General features: G+C 41.5%; 1 protein-coding gene across 5 annotated transcripts in view; it reads left to right on the forward strand.

The window, feature by feature from the left end:
* Positions 1 to 22858, forward strand: part of slc25a25b (solute carrier family 25 member 25b) — a 52856-nt gene extending 29998 nt beyond the window's left edge. For 3 of the 5 annotated variants that reach the window (XM_031802747.1, XM_031802748.1, XM_020458252.2), the window contains exons 2-10: positions 972 to 1098; positions 1219 to 1306; positions 5886 to 5921; positions 6345 to 6456; positions 12611 to 12769; positions 14117 to 14269; positions 14495 to 14770; positions 14911 to 15061; positions 20033 to 22858. In XM_031802747.1, coding sequence (XP_031658607.1) covers positions 972 to 1098; positions 1219 to 1306; positions 5886 to 5921; positions 6345 to 6456; positions 12611 to 12769; positions 14117 to 14269; positions 14495 to 14770; positions 14911 to 15061; positions 20033 to 20217 — 1287 coding nt within the window. In that variant the 3' untranslated portion in view covers positions 20218 to 22858. The remainder of the gene's footprint in view (positions 1 to 971; positions 1099 to 1218; positions 1307 to 5885; positions 5922 to 6344; positions 6457 to 12610; positions 12770 to 14116; positions 14270 to 14494; positions 14771 to 14910; positions 15062 to 20032) is intronic. The other 2 variants (XM_020458254.2, XM_020458253.2) reach the window with 1 other exon arrangement.
* Positions 22859 to 24282: the final 1424 nt, after the last annotated feature.

Consider the following 24282-nt stretch of genomic DNA (forward strand, 5'->3'; position numbering starts at 1 on the left):
GAGTTGCGATGGAGTGTCGCCTTGTTAACGTCCAAAAGAGGAAGTCTCGTCACAGGCTCTCTTTCTATTTCCCCTGAAAACCGGATGCATCTGGTGGTTGGGGACACGGCAGAGGCTAGGAAGGAGTTAAAAAGGTGCTGGACTGTTAGCAACACAATAGTCCTAGAATATATAGATATATAGGACCTGTATTTAGGCCATCTACTCTATAAACCTGATGTGATAACCTAAAAGTTTAACATAAGGAGTTACACTAAGGTAACTCTTTCACCTGTCCCCTAACATGCCCCCAAAGGTCAGTAGTTCAGATATTTTTGGAAATGCACAGAACCATGCACACACCCCTACAGTCATGGAAATGCACACACAACCATGTGAGTCAGTCCTCATAGATTCAGCTGGCCCAGACACACTCATAAACTCCTCACCCAAAGTTCATAACTGTGAGTCAAGATTGACTGTAAATCGCTGAGAAGAACTCCCAGGCCTAGCTCCGCCTTCTTAATAAAGGCTCTTCCTTGGCTCAGAGCCCATTGGGGTAGGGGTTAATGACTGAAATGCACTCGGCTCCACATGCATTTCTCAACGCCTTCAGCTCGATGGCTCAGGCAGCCTGGGTGCTCTTTCCGCCAGGCTTGAGTTAGAGTTTAATGTGGCTGTGATGGTCTAAACACTCCACACTAATGGATCAGGTGATGCCCACTATATGACCACTCTGGAGCAAACCAGACCCAGATGGCTTGTGGCTGTTACCTTCCTCTCACTGACCTACACGCCTGTCCTCGAATTACTCGGTCCATCTCTTTCTCTTGGCTCACCTTTGTTATAGTTTTAGCTACATTTAGGCTATAATTTCCCCTTGCCTCGAGAAATCTTTACACCGTCCTTGACTCACCTGTCTTGTCTTCAACCTGTATGTAAGTTGATAATTAATCCTTATCTAAATGTAAAATGTCTTTCTCATCTGACAGAAAATAGTGAAAGCGGGAGACAAGGACCTGGATGGCCAGCTGGATTTTGAGGAGTTTGTCCACTACCTGAGAGATCACGAGAAGAAACTTCGGCTGGTCTTCAAGAGCCTGGACAAGAAGAACGATGGTACGATGGAACACAGGCTGGAGCCACACAACCACTGTCTTGTGTTTACTTGTATCACTACCAGTTACACTGGTACACATGCGAGTGGTCGATGTTGATGTTTACTCTTTTGCCCCACAGGTCACATTGACTCGCAAGAAATCATGCAGTCCCTTCGAGACCTGGGGGTTAACATCTCTGAGCAGCAGGCTGAGAAGATCCTCAAAAGGTGAGGGTGTCAACCTGGGCTGACGAGTCTCCCGTCTCACCAACACTCCTGTCTAAACTAATGGCTCATAGTGTCCAGCATACATTTAGTCTCTGACTGTCTCTACTTCTCTCTCCTCTCAAATTCAGATTGCTTTATTGACGTGAAATACAATTTGTAGATATTGCCTAAGCAATATAGTGGTACAGCATTTCAGTAAATGCAGTACAATGCAATGAGGATAATGAAATACAGTTAATTTCAGTAGTAATAATAGTACATATCATGTATGCAGGTTCATCACTACTGATGTTGTATTGTGTAATCTTCGGTTGAAGATCCTCGGGGGAGAAATCCTCTCTCCCCATTTCTCTATTTCATCTTTAATTTAATCTTTAAATTAATGGCTGACTTGTTGCAGTCAGTGTCATCCATTTACCACTGCCTGGGTCGACTGGGTAACCCGAGTCCACCAGAACATTCCACAGAAGTATTGGTGTTTCCCTCGATTACTCTGGGATACCGCCTGTTAATCCTGGTCAGAGTTGCCACTCCAGTCCTATACTGTCTACCCTGATGGCTTTTTTGAAGCTTGGACTTTCAGGGTTCTCCCCGGGATTTTTTAACAAGGTGGTGCTGCTGAGTACGGCGGCAGGAGAGGCCCATAGGAGGGCAGTTACCGCCTTTGGACTCGTAGATTTTGCGTTTTTGAACACCTGTTACTGCCATTTCCTGCAATCTAGAGAAATGTTTTGCCATATATTCAGTACCAGTCAAAAATTTGGACACGCCTACTCATTCAAAAAAAATAAAAAAAATATTTTCTACATTTCTAGAATAATAGTGAAGACGTCAAAACTATAAAATAACACATGGAATCATGTAATAACCAAAAAGACCTGTTCTGTTAGTGGAACCCCCCCGCAACAGCCAGTGAGAGCTCATAATTAAAATTCCTCAAGCATACAAGTATTTTACACCATTTTTAAAGATAAAATCCTTGTTAATCCAGCCACAGTGTCTGATTTCAAAAAGGATTTACAGCGAAAGCACCACAAACGATTATGTTAGGTCACCACCAAGCCACAGAAAAACACAGCCATTTTTCCAGCCAAAGAGAGGAGTCACAAAAAGCAGAAATGGAGATAAAAATGAATCACTAACTTTTGATGATCTTCATCAGATGACACTCATAGGACTTCATGTTACACAATACATGTATGTTTTGTTTGATAAAGTTCATATTTATATAAAAAAAATCAGAGTTTACATTGGTGCGTTACGTTCAGTAGTTCTAAAACATGCTGTGATTGTGCAGAGAGCCACATCAATTTACAGAAATACTCATAATAAACATTGATAAAGATATGACTATTATACATGGAACTTTAGATAAACTTCTCCTTAATGCAACCGCTGTGTCAGATTTCAGAGAAAGCAAACCATGCAATAATCTGAGTACAGCCTTTAGACAACAAAGCAGCCAAAAAGATACCCGCCATATTGGGTAGTCAACATTACTCAGAAATAGCATTTTAAATATTCACTTACCTCTTCATCAGAATGCACTCCCAGGAATCCCAGTTCCACCATAATTGTTTGATTTGTTCGATAATGTCCATCAGTTATGTCCAAATATCTTCTTTTGTTAGGGCATTTGGTAAACAAATCCAAAAGCGCGTTCAGATCGCGTCGGACGAAAAGTTCAAAAAGTTACGTTACAGCTCGTAGAAACATGCCAAACTAAGTATGAAATCGATCTTTAGGATCTTTAGATCCTTTAGGATCTTTAGCAACTTCATTAACCTGTAGTGACACCCCATCCCGTGAACGGGACCGTTGTCATCATCTGACACTAATTAGCATAACGCAACTGACATACATTTTCCTAGAAAATATTCCTATTCATGAAAATCACAAGTGAAATATATTGGAACACAGCTTAGCCTTTTGTTAATCACCCTGTCCTCTCAGATTTTCAAAATATGCTTTACAGCCAACGCTAGACAAGCATTTGTGTACGTTTATCATAGCCTAGCATAGCATTATGCCTTGCTAGCAGCAGGCAACCTTGTCACGGAAATCAGAAAAGCAATCAAATTAAATTGATGAACTTCGGATGTTTTCACTCACGAGCCTCCTAGGTAGACAGCCAAAGTTCATTTTTTCCCAAAATATTATTTTTGTAGGCGAAATAGCTCCAGTTTGTTCTTCACGTTTGGCTGAGAAATCGCCCGGAAATTGCGGTCACCACAACGCTGAAAAATATTCCAAATTAGCTCCTTAATATCGACAGAAACATGACAAACGTTGTTTAGAATCCATCCTCAAGGTGTTTTTCTAATATCTATTCGATAATATTTCCGTCGGGACAATTCGTTTTTCACTAGGACCGATTCGAATAATGGCTACCTCCTGTATTTTACGCGAGAATCTCTCTCGGAGCCACCATGTGACCACTTACGCAATGTGGATAGAAAAGTAGATCTATCTTACTTTCTCCGTTTTTTTTTGCCTGCCATATGAGTTCTGTTATACTCAGACATCATTCAAACAGTTTTAGAAACTTCAGTGTTTTCTATCCAAATTTACTAATTATATGCACATTCTAGCTTTTACAGCTGAGTAGCAGGCAGCTTAATTTGGGCACGTTTTTCATCCAAGCTACCCAATACTGCCCCCTACCCCAAAGAAGTTAAACAAATCAAATGATTGTTTATATTTTAGATTCTTCAAAGTAGCCACCATTTTTCTTGATGACAGCTTTGCAGACCAGCTTCACCTGGAATGCTTTTCCAACAGTCTTGAAGGAGTTGCTACATATGCTGAGCACTTGTTGGCTGCTTTTCCTTTATTCTGCGGTTCAACTCATCCCAAACCATCTCATTTGGGTTGAGGTCGGTGATTGGGGAGGGCATGTCATCTGATGCAGCACTCCATCACTCCTTCTTGGTCAAATACCCCTTACACAGCCTGGAGGTGTGTTTTGGGTCATTGTCCTGTTGAAAAACAAATGATAGTCCCACTAAGCTAAAACTAGATGGGATGGTGTATCGCTGCAGAATGCTGTGGTAGCCATGCTGGTTAAGTGTGACTTGAATTCTAAATAAATCACAGACAGTGTCACCAGCAAAGCAACCCCACACCATCACACCTCCTCCTCCCTGCTTCATGGTGGGAACCACACATGTAGAGATTATCCGTTCATCTAGTCTACATCTCACAAAGACACGGCGGTTGGAACCAAATATCTCACATTTGGACTCATCAGACCAAAGGATAGATTTCCACCGGTCTAATGTCCATTTCTCATGTTTCTTGGCCCAAGCAAGTCTATTCTTATTATTGGTGTCCTTTGGTAGTGGTTTCTTTGCAGCAATTCGACCATGAAGGCCTAATTCACGCAGTCTCCTCTGAACTGTTGATGTTGAGATGTGTCTGTTACTTGAACTCTGTGAAGCATTTATTTGGGTTGCAATTTCTGAGGCTGGTAACTCTAATGAACTCATCTGCAGCAGAGGTAACTCTGGTGTCTCTCTCTTTCCTGTGGCGGTCCTCTTGAGCCAATTTCATCATAGCGCTTGATGTTTTTTGACGACTGCACTTGAAGAAACTTGAATAGTTCTTGAAATTTACATCATTGACTGACCTTCATGTCTTAAAGTAATGTTGGGCTGTCGTTTCTCTTTGCTTATTTGAGCTGTTATTGTCATAATATGGACTTGGTCTTTTACCATATAGGGTTATCTTCTGTATATCACCCCTACCTTGTCACAACACAACTTATTGGCTCAAACGCATTAAGAAATTCCACAAATTAACTTTTAACAAGGCACACCTGTTAATTGAAATGCATTCCAGGTTACAACCTCATGAAGCTGGTTGAGAGAATGCAAAGCTGTCATGGAAAAGGGTGGCTACTTTGAATAATCTCAAATATAAAATATGTTTTGATTTGTTGAACACTTTTTTTTGATTACTACATGATTCCATATTTGTTATTTCATAGTGTTGATGTCTTCACTATTATTCTACAATGTAGAAAATAGTACAATTAATGAAACCCTGGAATGAGTGTGTCCAAACTTTTAACTGGTACTGTGTATATACTTTTATTTTATTTTTTATTTTTTTTACATAGTGGTGCAGCGCCCCTCTTAATTTCTTTGGGGAGAACCCTGCCTTTTACAGTTCTAAGGACCCACACGTTTAATATGTGCAAGGCATATTGATAAGCGGAGGAAACTACAATGATTTACTCTAGTTGAGATAACGCTAAGTTTATGTCCTTCTGACTGTGAAGTTGTTTTAATACCAGGAAGTATATCTATTTTGCTTGCATGTTACATATTAAACAATATTTCACCACGTCCAATATGGATATCATGAAATCACTAAGAGTATTTGGTTTTATTCCATCCATTTGAAAGATTCTTCCTCAGGCATTAGTTAGGGTGAGCATTATGACATCACCACCAGAGCCCCCCTCGTTATTTTGTAGTTCTAATTGTGTGTTTATGTGCATGTCCCTGCCCGCCCCCTTTCTGTGCCTCCCCTCTCCTTTCTCTCCCCTTCTCTTTCGCCCTCTTGCTGGTCTCAGAATAAGGAAGGGCCTTGTCTGGGCCCCTATCATGTAGTAAGTAATGGAATCATCTCCGTCTGCTTGCCCTGCCTCACAAACGCACATTGTCGTCTTCGCTTCGTATTTGACTCTGTTTGTTTGTTTGTTTTCTGCCATATCTTCAAGTTTTATTTAATTGTTACAAAGAAAGCCACCACAAAAACTTGTAGCCCTTTTAATTGCTTGTAAAAAGGCCAAATTAAGACGAATACTGAAAGATTCCCATAACCCAACATAGAAAATGCCCATGGCATGCTTAAATTTGGAAAGTAAAAAAGCAGCATTTTAAAAGCATTTATAATTTAATCAAAAAGTTGTGCATGTGTGAGCTTATGACACACGCCCACACATAGACGGTCTGGTGAAACAAAAGAGAAGAGGCACTGTAAAAAGCTATGTTGTAATGGTTCTGGTCTTTTCTGTTTTCTCTGTCAACAGCATGGACAAGAACGGCACGATGACCATCGACTGGAACGAGTGGAGAGACTACCACCTGCTGCACCCTGCTGATAACATTCCTGAGATCATCCTGTACTGGAAACACTCTACGGTAAAATGGAAAAACTGCATGTTTTCCTCTCAGGGTTGTTCAAAAGCTAATTTTGTTTTTCATTGGTTGTTTAAATTTTGTTTTTCATTTAAGTAAAATTAGTGCTCCTGTATGGTAGATCATGTGCTTGCACCACCAGAGTTGTGGGTTCGATTCTCGGGGCCACCCATTTGTAAAAATGCACGCATGACTATAATTTGCATTGGATTAAAGCATCTGTATGGCAGCGAGAAAGCCATGCTCTACCAATATTAAAACTACTAGGACTGTATGTTGACACGTTTGGCGTATTTCCTTTCTCTTCCAATTCAAAAGCAGAGTAGTGTTCATATATTATTAATAGTCCCACAGATACAAACACATTCTCTATGTCCCAACGATATTAGCCGTCTAGGCCCTGACCAGGATTCCCGGAAAGACTCCCTAGAGGAGCCAAACTGGTCACTGTGATCCTGCTTAACCAGACCAGATCAACCAAGCAGCTACTGCTGACGTCAATAAGCTGGTCTTTCTGCTATTGTATCCCTTTAGGCCAGACACAGACCTGTAGATCAAATCTAACTTATTTTCCACGTCCGCCGAATACAAGTGTAGACTTTACTGTGAAATGCTTACTTACAAGCGCTTAACCAACAGTGCAGTTCAAGAAGAAGAAAATATTTACCAAGTAGGCTAAAATAAAAAGTAATAATAAAAAGTAACACAATAAGAATAACAATAACGAGGCTATATGTAAATTGTCCGGTGGCTATTTTTATGAATTGTTCAGCAGTCTAATGGTTTGGGTGTAGAAACTGTTGAGGAGCCTTTTGGTCCTAGACTTGGCACTCCGGTACCGCTTACCGTGCGGTAGCAGAGAAAACAGTCTGGAGTCTCTGACAAAGATCGTAGTGGAGATTCAGTTCACACACTCGTCATTCACACACTCGTGGTCCATATGTGACCGACTGACTTGTTTTGGTCTTATGTAGCAAAATTTGAAATTTGTGTTTTTTACATTGGATAAAAGTAGAGACTCAGAGTTAGAAAATTGTATATCATACACTACAGTTGAGGAACAATGGGAAAGTAATTCTCCTTTGAAATGTAATACATTTGTAACCCCACTATTGAGAATGGTCCTTGAATGTTTTGTAACATCTACTGGAGAGCTCTTTGTCTACGCCCATTCTGCATCATTCACACCCTCTTAAGCCTTAGCCCCACCCATCTCTTTAAGGATTCACGTGAGGCCATGTGCTAAACAGAGTGAGTACGGTAGTGTACTAAACAACCAAAGATTTCAAGACTAAAGTCTGTTTTATACTACGTCGATCGACATGTCTGTAGACAGTTGTCGCAGTGACATCATGAACATTATATTGTCGCCCGACATCAAACTTGTCGTTATGAAAAAGTATAAACACAAAAATGACAGGCTGCATGACATCAGCAGCCTGGTGGTCCAAAATTGAATATCTGGTGTATTTTAACACTAATAAATCCATCCAGTCAATCTAGCAAACGAGGCAACTTTCTAAACAATGTTTTTTGTATCTTGCTAGCGAGTCAGCCAGATAACGTTAGCTAGCTAACAGTATGCTTTAACTTTCAATGAAAATGACTTTCTTTACAAAAAAAAAAGCTGTGTTAGACAGGATTACCTACACATACTGAGCAGCTCATGTTAGACAGAAGCGTGGCAGACCAATCCAAACTCCTCTCCAGGCATGTCCAGCCCATCCATTATGCCAGTGTTTGGAATATTATGAATAAATGACTAAACAATGTCCTAATTTTAAATAGAACTGAAACTAAGTAAACTTATACTCTGTTTTATTATATCTGATTAACAATATGAGTTCATAAGAAGGGATTATGTGGCATGAACAAGGAGCACCATTCCAAACTAGTCTGGAGAGGAATGGGTTGTGGGTTAAGTAAGCAGATAGGGTTGTTAACCTATGGTTGAACTGACAAAACTTCTGGGGTGTTTTAGATAAGGCAGTGAGTGCATTCCTAGGTTTTCTGTTAATTAGAACAGCTAAGTGGTCAGCTAAGTGGTGATCGATAATGGTGAGGGGTCAAGAGTTAATTCAGTTATGTTGTGTGTCCTGTGTGTGTTAGTGAGTTGGAATGAACTTTTAAACTCACTTCATTCTCGGTCGGGAGGAGGGGATTCATTCTAGAAGCAATGAAATGACGTCATGTTTTGTATATAAAGTGTTTGTGGATACATGAGAGTGCGCTCCGAGAATAAATCCTATTATCCATTTTTGATGAGACTGGTCTCTGTCTATTTAATGCAAATAACAATCTTACAAATTCTCATCAAATAGACTAAGTGAATTCAATTAATGAAAACATATTGGAAATAATTAAATTACTTTTAACAGCCAGCCATTCATGGCTAGCGGGAAAGTTCCCATCTTTTTCCGTGGCTAAAACAACTAGTCTCGTAATTTTAACAATTTTATTCATATTTACAGATGGCATAGGAGTTTGTTATTAAGGCACATGTAAGTTCACATGTTCCAGAAGGCATTTCTGCCACACAAAAAAAACGCATTTTGATAAAAATACAAATTTGGGTTTAAAATGCCTCTCCTGTGAAGTAGTGATGTGCAACATACACCTAGTATCTTAAAACGAGCCACATACTGGCGCTAGGCTTAGGCAGTATAGATTGTCATACTTTTTATACTGACCTTGTGCCATCCTGGGATATACGGTAATACCGGCACTGAACACGATCACTAATTTCAAATCCCACAGTCTCTGTAATCCATAGATTAGCAATGCTAAAAGGTAAAATCCTAACTAAATGCTAGCGAGAGCCTTGTGAACATTTTATACGGTGTTTGACCTAAACTATTTCCAGGACAGATACCCTAAGTCCGTACTGTAATTAGATCTTACACCTGGCGCTTGCTGCACAACACTGAGTGACTCCCAAAGCTCTGGTCTGTCGTCGTTGTGTGCTTGTAAACACCATGTGACTCTTGACTACCGGTAAGCTACATAATGAAAAATCATGACAGGTGAAATGAACGCGATCTTCTTTATCTGCTAACGTATTGACAAGTTGACTGCAGGTATTTACTTTAAAAGCAGCTACAAATATTCACATTCATTAAAACACTTCAAATAAATAGTTTCAACGGTATTGACAGTATTAAAAAACGATCCCATGGCTATTTCCACATTTCCCCTGGTATGTGGTATATATGATAAACACAAAGGAGTACTGTCACTTATATGTAAATTAGAGTTTAGAGCAGGATGCCTTTTAACTACTATCACAAGGAATCTTATATCCTGGTCGGTTAGACCCGCTATCCTTGTGCATCTTATATCCTGGTTGGTTCGACCCGCCATCACGGCGAATCTTATATCCTGGTCTATTCGCTTTGCCATCACAGTACATTTGCATGTGACAAATGTTTTTATTTTAATTAAAAACATTTATTTAACTACAATGGGTAAGTCAGTTGAGAACAAATTCTAATTTACAATGTTGGCGTACCCCGGCCAAACCCTAATTGGACGACACTGGGCCAATTGTGCGCCGCCCTATGGGACTCCCTGTCACGGCCGGTTGTGATACACCCTGGAATCGAACCGGGGTCAGTGGTGTCTTACACCGCTGCGCTACTCGCGAGCCCCACATGGGGGACCAGTATAAATTACAAGACTGGTGCTAAGTGGACTTTAATTTGAGGGGATTTGAAGGGGTTGAAAGCGGTTCCGCAGCTGAGATACAGTGGGTGTTTTCACAATTTGGCGTGACCCCCCCCCCACCCCCTTTTAAGAGCTCAACCTTCATTTCAAGGGATTTCCTGTTTAAATGATCGTAGGGTACCGACTGGCTGATTCCCTGCAGGAGGTGGAACTCTCTTCTAAAAAACCCTGATGCTTCTGTTCCTTAGAGGACCCCCCTCTACAGTTGTCAACAAAGTTAAATGATTTCCCAATCGTTTGCTTATATATTTAAATTGCGTTTATACTGGGGTATGATACCGTGCTACGCCACTGCTTAGAACTTAAGTATAACTATAAGAAATCTAAGATGTGTCAAATAAATTATATGCAGCTCAGGGCTCCAGTTGTGCATTTGGTTTACTAACTTGTTAGCTAAGTGGCTAGATGTCAAAATCAAGCCTCTTGGTTACAGCAGAGACTGAATGAATGAGTGACATTTTTATTTTTGTGTCAAATTGCCAGTTGGCAACCCATCCCTTACGGGATTAATTGACACACAAACAAACATTCAATCCCCTCCTGGATCAAGATCCCTGTTGCCTAAATAGTAGTATTTTAAATATAATTTAAGAAATGGTGCACATTGTGTAATACCGTATACCCCAGGTATGGTACAGAAACTGTATGAAAATGTGGATACCGTCCAACCCCATTCTGGATGATTGCATAATACTGTTGGTCACAGGGTAGAATAAAGAAAGTAGACCCACCAGTCCAACAACTCTATGTCAATCATGGGACCTCGCTGGAAGTGTATGTGTGCCTCGTACCTCCCTCCCTCTTATCATGTCAGAGCAGCCTGTGCTGCTCCTTATCGGTCCCATGTCCCAGAAAGTCTTGTAGAACTTACCCAGACCGGACGTGGTGCTTCAATGCTCGTCTAATGCCCCAGTCAAGGCCCATAGCTGCCAGTTCAAGGCATAGCAGTCATTAGGTCATGATCATTGCCTTGAAATGGTACACACAGACAATAGTCTTGGGCATCATGTTTGCAATGTTACGTTGTTCAGATACAAGACCAGAAATTACTTGTAGAGATAATTGTGACAAATCTGTATGATATATAATCTACACTACCGTTCAAAAGTTTGGGGTCACTTAGAAATGTCCTTGTTTTTGTCCATTTTTTAAATAACATCAAATTGATCAGTAATACAGTGTAGACTGCTAATGTTGTAAATGACTATTGTAGCTGGAAACGGCATATTTTTAATGGAATATCTACATAGGCGTACAAAGGCCATTATCAGCAACCATCACTCCTGTGTTCCAATGGCACGTTGTGTTAGCTAATCCAAGTTTATCATTTTAAAAGGTTAATTGGTCATTAGAAAACCCTTTTGCAATTATGTCAGCACAGCTGAAAACTGTAGTTCTGATTAAAGAAGCAATAAAACTGGCCTTCTTTAGACTAGTTGGGTATCTGGAGCATCAGCATTTGGATTCGATTACAGGCTCAAAATGGCCAGAAACAAAGAACTATTCCTTGCGAGAAAATGCCAAGAAACTGAAGATCTGTGTACTACTCCCTTCAAAGAACAACACAAACTGGCTCTAACCAGAATAGAAAGAGGAGTGGGAGGCCCCAGTGCACAACTGAGCAAGAGGACAAGTACATTAGTGTTTAGTTTGAGAAACAGGTGCCTCACAAGTCCTCAATTGGCAGCTTCATTAAATAGTACCCGCAAAACACCAGTCTCAACGTCAAGAGTGAAGAGCCGACTCCGGGATGCTGGCCTTCTAGGCAGAGTTCCTCTGTCCAGTGTCTGTTCTTTTGCCCATCTTAATCTTTTCTTTTTATTAGCCAGTCTGAGATATGGCTTTTTCTTTGCAACTGCCTAGAAGGCCAGCATCCCGGAGTCGCTTCTTCAACCCGCAAATGCTGATGTCCCAGATACTCAACTAGTCAGTTTATTGCCTCTTTAATCAGGACAACAGTTTTCAGGTGTGCTAACATAATTGCAAAAGGGTTTTCAATTAGCCTTTTAAAATGAATAACTTGGATTAGCTAACACAACGTACCATTGGAACACAGGAGTGATGGTGGCTGATAATGGGCCTCAGTATCTAATATAATTATTGTAATATTTTTTTACAAATATAAACCCCCCCGCCCCACATAATACCCCTCTGGTTTTAGCCTATAAAAGTATACGAACGTCTGATAGAGCTGTTGAAGGTACTACTCAACAATGTACATGCACTGTAATGTGTGTGACTTACACTGTACTTGCCTATGTTATTTCCATGTAAATACCTACATGCCTTGTCGAACATCGACAGACACGTTTTCGTTGAGTGTTCATGGTCATTTTGAAATGGGTTTGCCTATAGTTGTGTTGATATAGTTTAGGCCAGAGGAGAAACTCCATTGACCGGTCATCTTACCTGCACCTCTTTGTTTGTCCGTCAGATCTTCGATGTTGGGGAGAGTCTGATGGTCCCAGATGAGTTCACCGCCGAGGAGAAGAAGACTGGGATGTGGTGGCGACACCTAGTGGCTGGAGGGGCAGCTGGCGCCGTGTCTCGAACCTGCACAGCACCTCTGGACCGGCTCAAAGTGCTCATGCAGGTAAGGACACTTCCTTTGAGAAGATATGTCAAGAACTGACCTCACGCAAAAGGGACAAGAACTCGGTTCTTTGTATTCACAATGCAAGTGAACCCGGATCCCCTTTAATGAAACGCTTCTTAGTTCACTTTAACTTTAAACAGCCAGTCAGGATTTTGTCTCACGTTAAAAACAAACTTGAGACCCTACTTTTACACGAAACAGTAGTAATATCACGTATCTATGTGTTAGTCCTATAGACGGGTGGGTGCGCAACTATGGAGCAAAACAGACGGGTTTGATTGTTCAGACATCGTTTATTGAAAGCATAAATATATTTGCACAATGAGCACTTGTCTCGCTTACATCGTTACAGTTGTTGGTTAGCTAGCTAGTGAATTTTTGCCATATTAGCATGGATGTGACATCAGTCAAAACACCTCAAAACAACATATATGATATTAAGAACAAGATGAAATTAACCACCTACGATTCCCTACATGGCAGCTTCTTGTCGTTGTTGCTAGCTTTCTGGCCATCCAGAATCACTGTGTTAACTAACAGACTTCTGATGTTGTCAGTTAACCCATCTATGGCAGAGAGCCAATTACATAAGGTCTGTCCTCAGGACACCATTTCTGCTAGCAAGTGCAATTCCACTGATATCATGCAGCAGGGATTGAGACACAGATGGGTGACATGGCAGAGTAGGAGGCAGAGTTCAGCTTTCTCACGTTTCATTTTTTATTCAACCTTATTTATCCAGGTAGTATCATTGGGATAAAATCTATTTTTCAAGAGCGACCTGGTCCATCCAAGACAGCAGCAGGGGGGAACAATGTTTCAGACAAATATCCGACGTAACAACTTCGACATATACGCCATAAACAAATTATAGATGTAGACAAATATACATTATAATTACATACCCAGATCAATCCCTAAGGCCCGAGCACACCCTCGGGTTGTAACGTGATTGGGTGGAAGAGAGCCAATGCGAGGGAATGTTCATGTGTGTCTGTTGGTCAATGATGTCAGCAGCGCTCGTGTGTTCCACCAGCAGAAGCAGACTGGCATAGATAACAGCTCGGAGTTTGTCCCTCTTTCTCGATCTGTTTATCCCTCGGTTTTTCACTCACATCTAGTTTTTTTATGAGCAGAGAGGGAAATTCTCATTCATTATAGCGTAAGCAGGGTAAGTAAAATAACGGCAAAAGACATGAACAATGTTATAAGGATGTGAAGTTGCATCTAAGTTCCTCCCTGTTACAATGCAGTTCAATAACTTGAGTTCACAGGCAACGTGGTGATTTGAATAATGTGAATTTTGTGTTGACTAAATAAATTGTCTCTCGGCTTGGTCTCCAGGTTCACGCCACCCGTACCAACAGCATGTGCATCGCCGGCGGCTTCACCCACATGATCCGTGAGGGCGGCATGAGGTCGCTGTGGCGAGGCAATGGCATGAACGTCATCAAGATTGCCCCCGAGTCGGCCATCAAGTTCATGGCTTACGAGCAGGTAAACCTATCGTTCAGCCCCCTTACTTTGACATGACGGGACCCTTTCTAGTGTTGTCAATTGAAGCCAATGAAAGATGTGGTATCAACAACTCCTTCAGACTCTGTCTAGAAACATACTCAGAGTAAAAATGTTATGCAACTGTCACTTAACATGTTTGACTTAACTAGGTCCTCATGTCCTAGTTGTTCAGAACTGACACTAACAATAGTTGTTCTTGTCCAGATCAAACGGTTGATAGGCAGCAACCAGGAGACCCTGGGCATCCTGGAGAGGTTTGTGGCTGGATCCCTGGCTGGAGCCATCGCTCAGAGCAGCATCTACCCCATGGAGGTGTTAAAGACCCGCCTAGCCCTGAGGAAGACGGGACAGTTCTCTGGCATCGCTGACTGTGCCAAACACATCTTCCGGAAGGAGGGCATGGCCGCCTTCTACAAGGGCTACATTCCCAACTTGATAGGCATCATCCCCTACGCTGGCATTGACCTGGCCGTCTACGAGGTGGGTGTGAGTGAATGGAGGGAATTGAAAGGAAGTTGTTTAATAATGTTAGTCTCACTGTCATATCTCTTGCTACCACACATCTACTTTCTCTACAACTAACCTCATTGTCTATTTCTTTCATTGTCTCCTCCATCCAGACTCTGAAGAACTCGTGGCTGCAGCGCTATGCCACAGACAGTGCAGACCCCGGGGTGTTTGTCCTTTTAGCCTGCGGTACCACTTCCAGCACCTGTGGCCAGCTGGCTAGCTACCCCCTGGCCCTGGTCAGGACCCGCATGCAGGCACAAGGTACGCCCTCTGCCCATTTCTATTTGGAAGTTTCATTAGATCACTTGCATAGAATTAATTGGTGACAGTGTTGGTTCATGGACCAACCATAATCGGTGGTACAATGGAATGTGTTAATTGGGGATGCATAATATGTCTGTCTCCGTACTGGTGGAGGGGTACAGGGGTAGTGTATTTTATTACAGATGTTATATATATAGTTGCCATATCAGATAGTTGTCGACATTCTGAGATTTCCATACCCAACTACAACATTTTCTGTCAAGATAGAACTGCCAAAGGGGGAGGAGTTAGCCTGCAAAGTTCTGCCATACTTTCCAGGTCTATTCCAAAACAGTTTGAGCTTCTAATTTTAAAAATTAATCTCTCCAGAAATAAGTCTCTCCCTGTGCCCTGGTCACCATATGTGAATTGATAGCCCCCCATCTATCTTCAGAGTTCTTTCGGTTAGGTGACCTAAACTGGGATAAGCTTAACACCCCGGCAGTCCTACAATCTAAACTTGATGCCCTCAATCTCTCACAAATTATCAAGGAACCAACCAGGTACAACCCTACATCCGTTTACATGGGCACCCTCATAGATATTATCCTGACCAACTTGCCCTCCAAATACACCTCTGCTGTTTTCAATCAGGATCTCAGCGGACACTGCCTCATTCCCTGCATCCGTTATGGGTCCGCGGTCAAATGACCACCCCTCATCAGTGTCAAACGCTCCCTAAAACACTTCTGCAAGCAGGCCTTTCTAATTGACCTGGCCCGGGTATCCTGGAAGGATATTGACCTCATCCCGTCAGTCGAGGATGCCTGGTCGTTCTTTAAAAGTAATTTCCTCACCATCTTAACGCTACCCATCCCTTAAGCGGGATAATTGTCATCAGCAACCGCTGAATAGCATAGCGCCTCAGTCAAATAATATTACAAAAAATATTAATATTCATGAAATCACAAGTGCAATATTGCACAGTTTAGCCTTTTGTTAATCCACCTGTCGTCTCAGATTTTGAAATTATGCTTTACAGCGAAAGCAATCCAAGCGTTTAAATGTATCGATCGCATGACAAAACATTAAGTACACTTAGCATCAGGTAGCTTGGTCACGAAAATCAGAAAAGCAGTCAAATTAATCATTTACCTTTGATCTTCGGATGTTTTCACTCCCGAGACTCCCAGTTACACAAAAAATGTTCCTTTTGTTCAATAAAGACGATTTTTATATCCAAAATACCTCCCTTTGTTTGGCGCATTATGTTCAGAAATCCACAGGAAAGAGCGGTCACGACAACGCAGACAAATTCCAAATAATATCCGGAATGTCCACAGAAACATGTCAAATGTGTTTTTAAAATATATAATCGATAATATATCAACTGCAAATGTCTTTCACAGTAAGAGAGGGAAAAGCAATACCTATCCAAACTCTGTTGCGCGAGCAAAACTCATGTGACCACTTGACACGATGTTATCGTTCTGGCTCATTTTTCAAAATAAAAGCCTGAAACTATGTCTGAACACTGTTGACACCTTGAGGAAGCGATAGGAAAAGGAATCTGGTTGATATCCCTTTAAAACCTCTTGATACTACCCCTCCCAGGAGCGTAATCATCAACTGACACTAATTAGCATAACGCAACAGACATAAATATTACCAGAAAATATTCCTATTCATGAAATCACAAGTGAAATATATTGAAACACAGCTTAGCCTTTTGTTAATCACCCTGTCATCTCAGATTTTGAAAATATGCTATACAGCCAAAGCAAGACAATCATTTGTGTAAGTTTATCGATAGCCTAGCATAGCATTATGACTAGCTAGCAGCAGGCAACCTGGTCACAAAAATCAGAAAAGCAATCAAATTAAATCGTTTACCTTTGAGCTTGTGAGTGAGTTTTCACTCACAAGACTCCCAGTTAGATAGCAAAATGTTCCTTTTTTCCAAAAATATTATTTTTGTAGGTGAAATAGCTCTGTTTGTTCTTCACGTTTGGCTGAGAAATCGACCGGAAATTGCGGCCACTACAAAGCCGAAAAATATTCCAAATTAGCTCCATAATATCGACAGAAACATGGCAAACGTTGTTTATAATCAAGCCTCAAGGTGTTTTTCAAATATCTATTCGATAATATATCCGTCGGGACAGATGGCTTCTTAGTAGGAAAGAGAGAAACAATGGCCGCATTTGTCCTTTACGCACAAAACACTCTGAGAGACTTCAGCTGACCACTGACGCAATGTTGACGTTCAGGTTCACACTAGACACATTAGGGAAGCCATAGAAAAGGGAATCTGGTTGATATCTCATCCACTGCTCAATAGGGACGCATAGGAATGCAGAGCTTTCTATATAAGAGTCCCTTCCTGATTGGATTTTTCTCAGGCTTTCGCCTGCAATATCAGTTCTGTTATACTCACAGACAATATTTTTACAGTTTTGGAAACTTGAGTGTTTTCTATCCTAATCTGTCAATTATATGCATATTCTAGCATCTGGTCCTGAGAAATAGGTTGTTTACTTTGGGAACGTTATTTCTCCAAACATAAAAATAGTGCCCCCTCTAGCTTCAAGAGGTTAAAAAAACATGCCCCTTTCAAAAAATGTAGAACTAAGAACAGATGTAGCCCTTGGTTTACTCCAGAACTGACTGCCCTCGACCAGCACAAAAACATCCTGTGGCGGACTGCACTAGCACCGAATAGTCCCCGCGATATGCAACTTTTCAGGGAAGTCAGGAACCAATATACACAGGGAGTTAGGAAAGCAAAGGCTAGCTTCTTCAGACAGAAATTAGCATCCTGTAGCTCTCACTCCAAAATGTTCTGGGATACTGTAAAGTCCATGGAGAATAAGAGCACCTCCTCCCAGCTGCCCACTGCGCTGAGGCTAGGTAACACTGTCACCACCAATAAATCCACGATAATCGAGAATTTCAAGAATGCTTTCCTCCTGGCTACCCCAACCCCGGTCAACAGCTCCGCACCTCCCGCAGCTACTTGCCCAAGCCTCCCCAGCTTCTCCTTCACCCAAATCCAGATAGCTGATGTTCTGAAAGAGCTGCAAAACCTGGACCTGTACAAATCAGCTGGGCTAGACAATCTGGACCCTCTCTAAAATTATCCGCCTCCATTGGTGGAACCCCTATTACCAGTCTGCTCAACCTCTCTTTCGTATCGTCCTAGATCCCTAAAGATTGGAAAGCTTCCGCGATCATCCCTCTCTTCAAAGAGGATGACACTCTAAACCCAAACTGTTATAGACCTATATCCATCGTGTCCTGCCTTTCTAAAGTCTTCGAAAGCCAAGTTAATAAACAGATCACTGACCATTTCGAATCCCACTGTACCTTCTCCACTGTGCAATCCGGTTTTCGAGCTAGTCACTGGTGCACCTCAGCCACGCTCAAGGTACTAAACGATATCATAACCGCCATCGATAAAAGACAGTACTGTGCAGCCGTCTTCATTGACCTGGCCAAAAGCTTTCGACTCGGTCAATCCCCGTATTCTTAGACTCAACAGCCTTGGTTTCTCAAATGACTGCCTCGCTTGGTTCACCAACTACTTCTCAGACAGAGTTCAGTGTGTCAAGTCAGAGGGCTTGTTGTCCGGGCCTCTGGCAGTCTCTATGGGGGTACCACAGGGTTAAATTCTCGGGCCGACTCTTTTCTCTGTATATATCAACGATGCCGCTCTTGCTGCGGGTGATTCCCTGATGCACCTCTACGCAGACGACACCATTCTGTATACATCTGGCCCTTAGTTGGACACTGTGTTAACTAACCCCCAAACAAGCTTCAATGCCATACAACACTCCTTCCGTGGCCTCCAACTGCTCTTAAACGCTAGTCAAACTAAATGCATGCTTTTCAACCGTTCGCTGCCCGCACCCCTCTGCCCGACTAGCATCACTACTCTAGCATCACTACTCTAACTACAAATACCTAGGTGTCTGGCTAGACTGTAAACCCTCCTTCCAGACTCATATTAAACATCTCCAATCCAAAATTAAATCTAGAATCGACTTCGCAACAAAGCCTCCTTCACTCACACTGCCAAAGATACCCTCGTAAAACTGACTATCCGACCGATCCTCGACTTCGGCGATTGTCATTTACAAAATAGCTTCCAATACTCTACTCAGCAAACTGGATGAAGTCTATCACAGTACCATCCATTTTGTCACCAAAGCCCCTTATACCACCCACCACTACAACCTGTATGCTCTAGTTAGCTGGCCCTCGCTACATATTCGTCGCCAGACCCACTGGCTCCAGGTCATCAATAAGTCTATGCTAAAGTAAAGCTCTGCCTTATCTCAGTTCACTGGTCACGATAACAACACCCACCCGTAGCACGTGCTCCAGCAGGTATATCTCACTGGTCTTCCCCAAAGCCAACACCTCCTTTGGCTGCCTTTCCTTCCAATTCTCTACTGCCAATGACTGGAATGAATTGCAAAAATAGCTGAAGCTGGGGACTTATCTTTCCCTCACTAACTTTAAACATCAGTTATCTGAGCAGCTAACCGATCGCTGCAGCTGTACATAGCCAATCTGTAAATATCCCATCCAATCTACCTACCTCACTCCCATATTGTTTTTATTTACTTTTCTGCTCTTTTGCACACCATTATTTCATCACCATCTGCTCATCTATCACTCCAGTGTTAATTTGCTAAATTACTTCGCTACTATGGCCTATTTATTGCCTTACCACCTCACGCCTTTTTTTCTATTGTGTTATTGACTGTACGCTTGTTTATTCCATGTGAAACTCTGTTGTTGTTTGTGTCGCACTGCTTTGTTTTATCTTGGCCAGGTCGCAGTTGTAAATGAGAACTTGTTCTCAACTAGCCAACCTGGTTAAATAAATAAAAAATGTACTTTGTTTCCAGATCGGTACATCCCTAGTGTTGATGTGTATTTCTTGTCTCTCATCCATCTTCCTCTCATGTTGTGTCCCCTCAGCCACCATCGAGGGCGGTCCCCAGATGACCATGTCAGGGCTGTTTAAACACATCGTGAAGACTGAGGGTGTGTTTGGACTCTACCGGGGCCTGGCCCCGAACTTCATGAAGGTCATTCCAGCAGTCAGCATCAGCTACGTGGTCTACGAGAACCTCAAGATAAGCTTGGGGGTCGTGTCTCGGTGAGGACCAGGAGGAAAGGGAGAGAGCACCTCCCCTAAAAACCAAAGGGTTATTTTTTTGCTTTTCTTTTTGGAGAGAAAAAAAGGAGAGCGAAGAGTAGGAGACTGAGTGAGAAGAGTTGCCAAGCAACGGAGCAGGTGACTTGGAAAGAAGGGGTTGTTGGAAACGTCTCATTCTGTGAATGTTATGAGGACAGGTGGGTCGAGGTGGAAGGAAGGGGGAGATATATACTACAACACAAACAACTAAAACGGGATTCTCCAACCCTGTTCCTGGAGAGCTACTGTCCTGCAAAAACTCCAGGAGGGTAGCTCCAACCCCCCTACCAGGAACAGGGTTGGAGAACTTTGGACTAAATGAAGTGATGGACGGATGTGGACAGACACTGTGACTTGGAGGGAGGTATGGGGATCCTCTCTCATAGATGTAACCTTTAATCATCATTATTTAATGTGTTATTTTGTTATCAGTCCAGAGGCACTTCACCATGAGTCCACTGTTGGCTTTTTTTAAATCAAACACGAAGACGCAGGTTAACTAAAAAGCAATCTCTTCACTGGAACACCAACAATCTCCAACCAGCTTGAAGTTTGCTAATAATAATGTATTTAGGGACCAAGAAGCCGCTTTTGTTCGTGACTGTTGCATTATGGTGGACCTGGGGACTGACCAGGTTGACCAAATCAACTGGGGGAGCACATATCAAGTAAATGGCTTGTGAAAGACAACCAAAGCCTAATTCCCGACAAAGGGCTTTTCTGATTGTCATCTAAAATGTTCTTATGTATTATCTGTCCCCCTTTAACGCAGCACTCCCCAATTCGGCAACTATTAGGGCACTAGCTGTGGCAAATTTGTCTCGAGGGAGAAAAACCTCAACTCAGAATTTTGGTTTAACTGATTAATTCCTGTATTGTTTTGCCCCATTCAAAGAAATCCAAACTGTGGTTTTCCTTTTTCTCATTGTTTGACTTGATAAGAATGTTAAACTGATTTGAACTGAAAAGGTGATGCAGGTTGAATACCCATAGTGTCTTATTGTCCACTTAAAACAGCTGGTAAGAAGATGTGTGTGTCTTGATGCTAATTTATTTTTGTATTGTAACCAGATATTTATTTAAATGTGGTCCGTACAGACAGCACTCAAATATTAGATGCTGCTAGCATATAAGTTTAGTTACAATACTATAACAACATATTCAGCAACTGTTTATATATTGTATTTAGCAATTATGATGCAACACACAATGATTAGCCTACCTATTGATCAAGGTTTGAGGTGTTATGTTGTCACTACCTGTTTAACATTTCAGACTGGAAGTCCTGATTTGACATTTGTTCCTCTGGGACCTTCTCTGCACCTGAAGTCTACAGTCTGTAAATGCGTGAATTTCCAGGGTGCAGGATATTCTATGTCCCTTTTCAATAAGTCTGTGAGGGCGTGGTGGCGTAGTGCGGCCTTCGTCAAAGTGCAAGGCACTGGCAGACACAGCATCAGCAAGCGTGGGAGTGCTCTGTCTCCAGGGCCGTATAATGGAGAAAAATATCTGCAATGGGACAGGGCCATGGTCTGTGTGAATGAGGACCTGTGTGCATGAGGTCTCTCGTTTTGCACCATTACATTTAAACTACAATGTGCAAACACTTCCACCACCAAGCTTCATCTCACTGCACTTAAACAAGAAACACTTAATAATGCACTTTAAGGTCATTTTCTTTAACTTGAACCAGACTTGAATCTCTTTTTTGTTTTACTGAAATCAAATGAGGGATTGCTAGCATTGCATTGTGATGTTTTATTTATTTTATCATACATTTGACTGAAATGATTCATATTAAAGGCCCAGTGCAGTCAAAAACAAGATTTTCTTGTGTTTTATATGTATATTTCCACACTGACGTTGGAATAAATCTGTGAAATTGTGAAAATTATAATGCCCTGTTAGTATAAGAGCTGTTTGAAAAGACTGCCTGAATTTTCAGCTTGTTTTGGTGGGATGGAGTTTGGCCTTCCATGGTGACGTCACCATGCTGTAAATTAGTTAATAGACCAATAAAGAGTTCCAAACCTCTCCGCCCATAACAGCACATTTTCTGTTTTCCCCTTCTAACTCAGACCATTCCCAGACAGTCCTAGTGAAATTCTTGCTTGAGAAATTGCTCTTTGAGAAGAAGCTATTTTTGTTTATTTTTGATCATTTTAATTGAAAACAATCCCAGTAAGGTACTTTATTGTTACCCAGAAATGATTTGATATTGAGATAAAAATGGCTGCATTGGACCTTTTAAGTGTTATATGGATCGTGAATCGAGGCTGATATGTTATTTGTTGTAAGGCTTAATGTCTCAAAAGCTGTTTGTCCTGTATGTTGAAGGCCTTATTTTACCTGAGATCCATGAATTGACTTTTTGATTCATGGACTCAGTTTCCAGAGGATGGAGAGAGAAATTGGTCTAAGTCATTTATTTTGTTCCATCCTCAGGGAGAATTTAGTAGTTTGGGGCTTTCAGTGTTCTGAAAAACACATTTTCTCATAATTCCCCCTGTCAATGTTTCCCAGTGTTCGCTAGGCAGTGTCAGTTTCCCTAGTCTTCACTGTCCTCGCACTGCATGTATATATAAAGGGTAAATTATATGCATAAACATGTTGACACATGGTTGTCATTATTTGGCTATGGGCTTTTTCTGCTTGGCACAGCTCCACAAAAATAAGTTATCTTTTACACTTTTGCTTTAGTGCAAATATCAGAGCCTGAATCCATATATTCTGTCCACAAGAGGATGGAAAAGGCTGTGTCTATAGTATTGTACTCCAACTAAGGATACCACTCCATACTGCCTGAAATGTAGCTCCTTCTCTTGCATTGACGAGCAGGCAATCAGACTCATCGCTTTTGTAAACTTGAAATGCACTGCACATGGTCCCCCCGTTTATTGCTTTAGGCTGAAATGTATAGTATCTATATATTAGTCTTTTAGATGGTCTCTTTTGAATCAAAATAGCTCATTCATGGTATCTAAATATTTTACAAAACTTATACAGACTAAATCCTGATTATATTTAGATAAGTATTAAAATATGTAATTGAAAACAATTGTTGTCCCTTTGTAGAAGAATACATATTTGTTGAAGGAATTTAAAGCTAAATGTATTCATGCTTATGTTTTAAAGTAACTCAATATTACATTTTGTATTGAGTCCTGGTTTGAATTGACCACATCTGAATCACTTCACATCTTAAGCACTATACATAGATATTGCATAGCAAATGGAGGATCAATGATTATCCCAGCCTGTACCAACCAGGTCTCATCATTGACATGGTGGGAGGGAGACACAGACTTCATATGGGATAAAACATGATTGAACATGAAACTTGACACCTGCAAAATATTTTATAATGCTTAGAAATTGTATATCAGACAATAGAAGTGAGAAGAACATAGTGAAAATGTGTCAAATAATCTATTTACAGTGAGACAGAGACTTTGCTTTGTTTGTCACTGTTGCACTAGGATGGCAGCTATGGTGTGTTTGTGGGGGAGAGGAGCTACTGGCAGAGCCGGTATCTCTATGAAAAGTGAGCCTTCACCCTGCAGTACTTATGAATATCATATAGGTGTCAGTATTGGTCAACCTGGCTTGTGAAAGACCACCAAATTCAAGACAAAGGGATGATAGTCATCACACAGCCCTACACCTCCACAAACTTTACATCATTTAAAGGGAATATGCCATGCATGGTACAAAATACAATCTCCAGATGTGTATCTTGCACAGGGGAGAAAATATAAATACATTCTGATTTCTAAACTTTCTGATACTGATACATAATGGGGATTCACCCCATTGTTTTACCAAAAAGGCTGAGACTTTTGTGTTTCCACAGCCCAGCTCTAGTGTATCGCTGGACCATGGCCTCAGTGTACTTGCTCTGACTTGGGACCAAGGCAAGGCCACTGGTATTTTTCAGCTGGCATTTACATAACAATGTATTGCCCGTTGAGAGGCTTGGAAGTCACCGGTCGGACATATTGGCACTCCCCAGTAGGAGCAGTCCTCCCTT

The sequence above is a fragment of the Oncorhynchus kisutch genome, linkage group LG23, assembly GCF_002021735.2.
Source record: "Oncorhynchus kisutch isolate 150728-3 linkage group LG23, Okis_V2, whole genome shotgun sequence".
Classification (NCBI taxonomy): domain Eukaryota; kingdom Metazoa; phylum Chordata; class Actinopteri; order Salmoniformes; family Salmonidae; genus Oncorhynchus; species Oncorhynchus kisutch.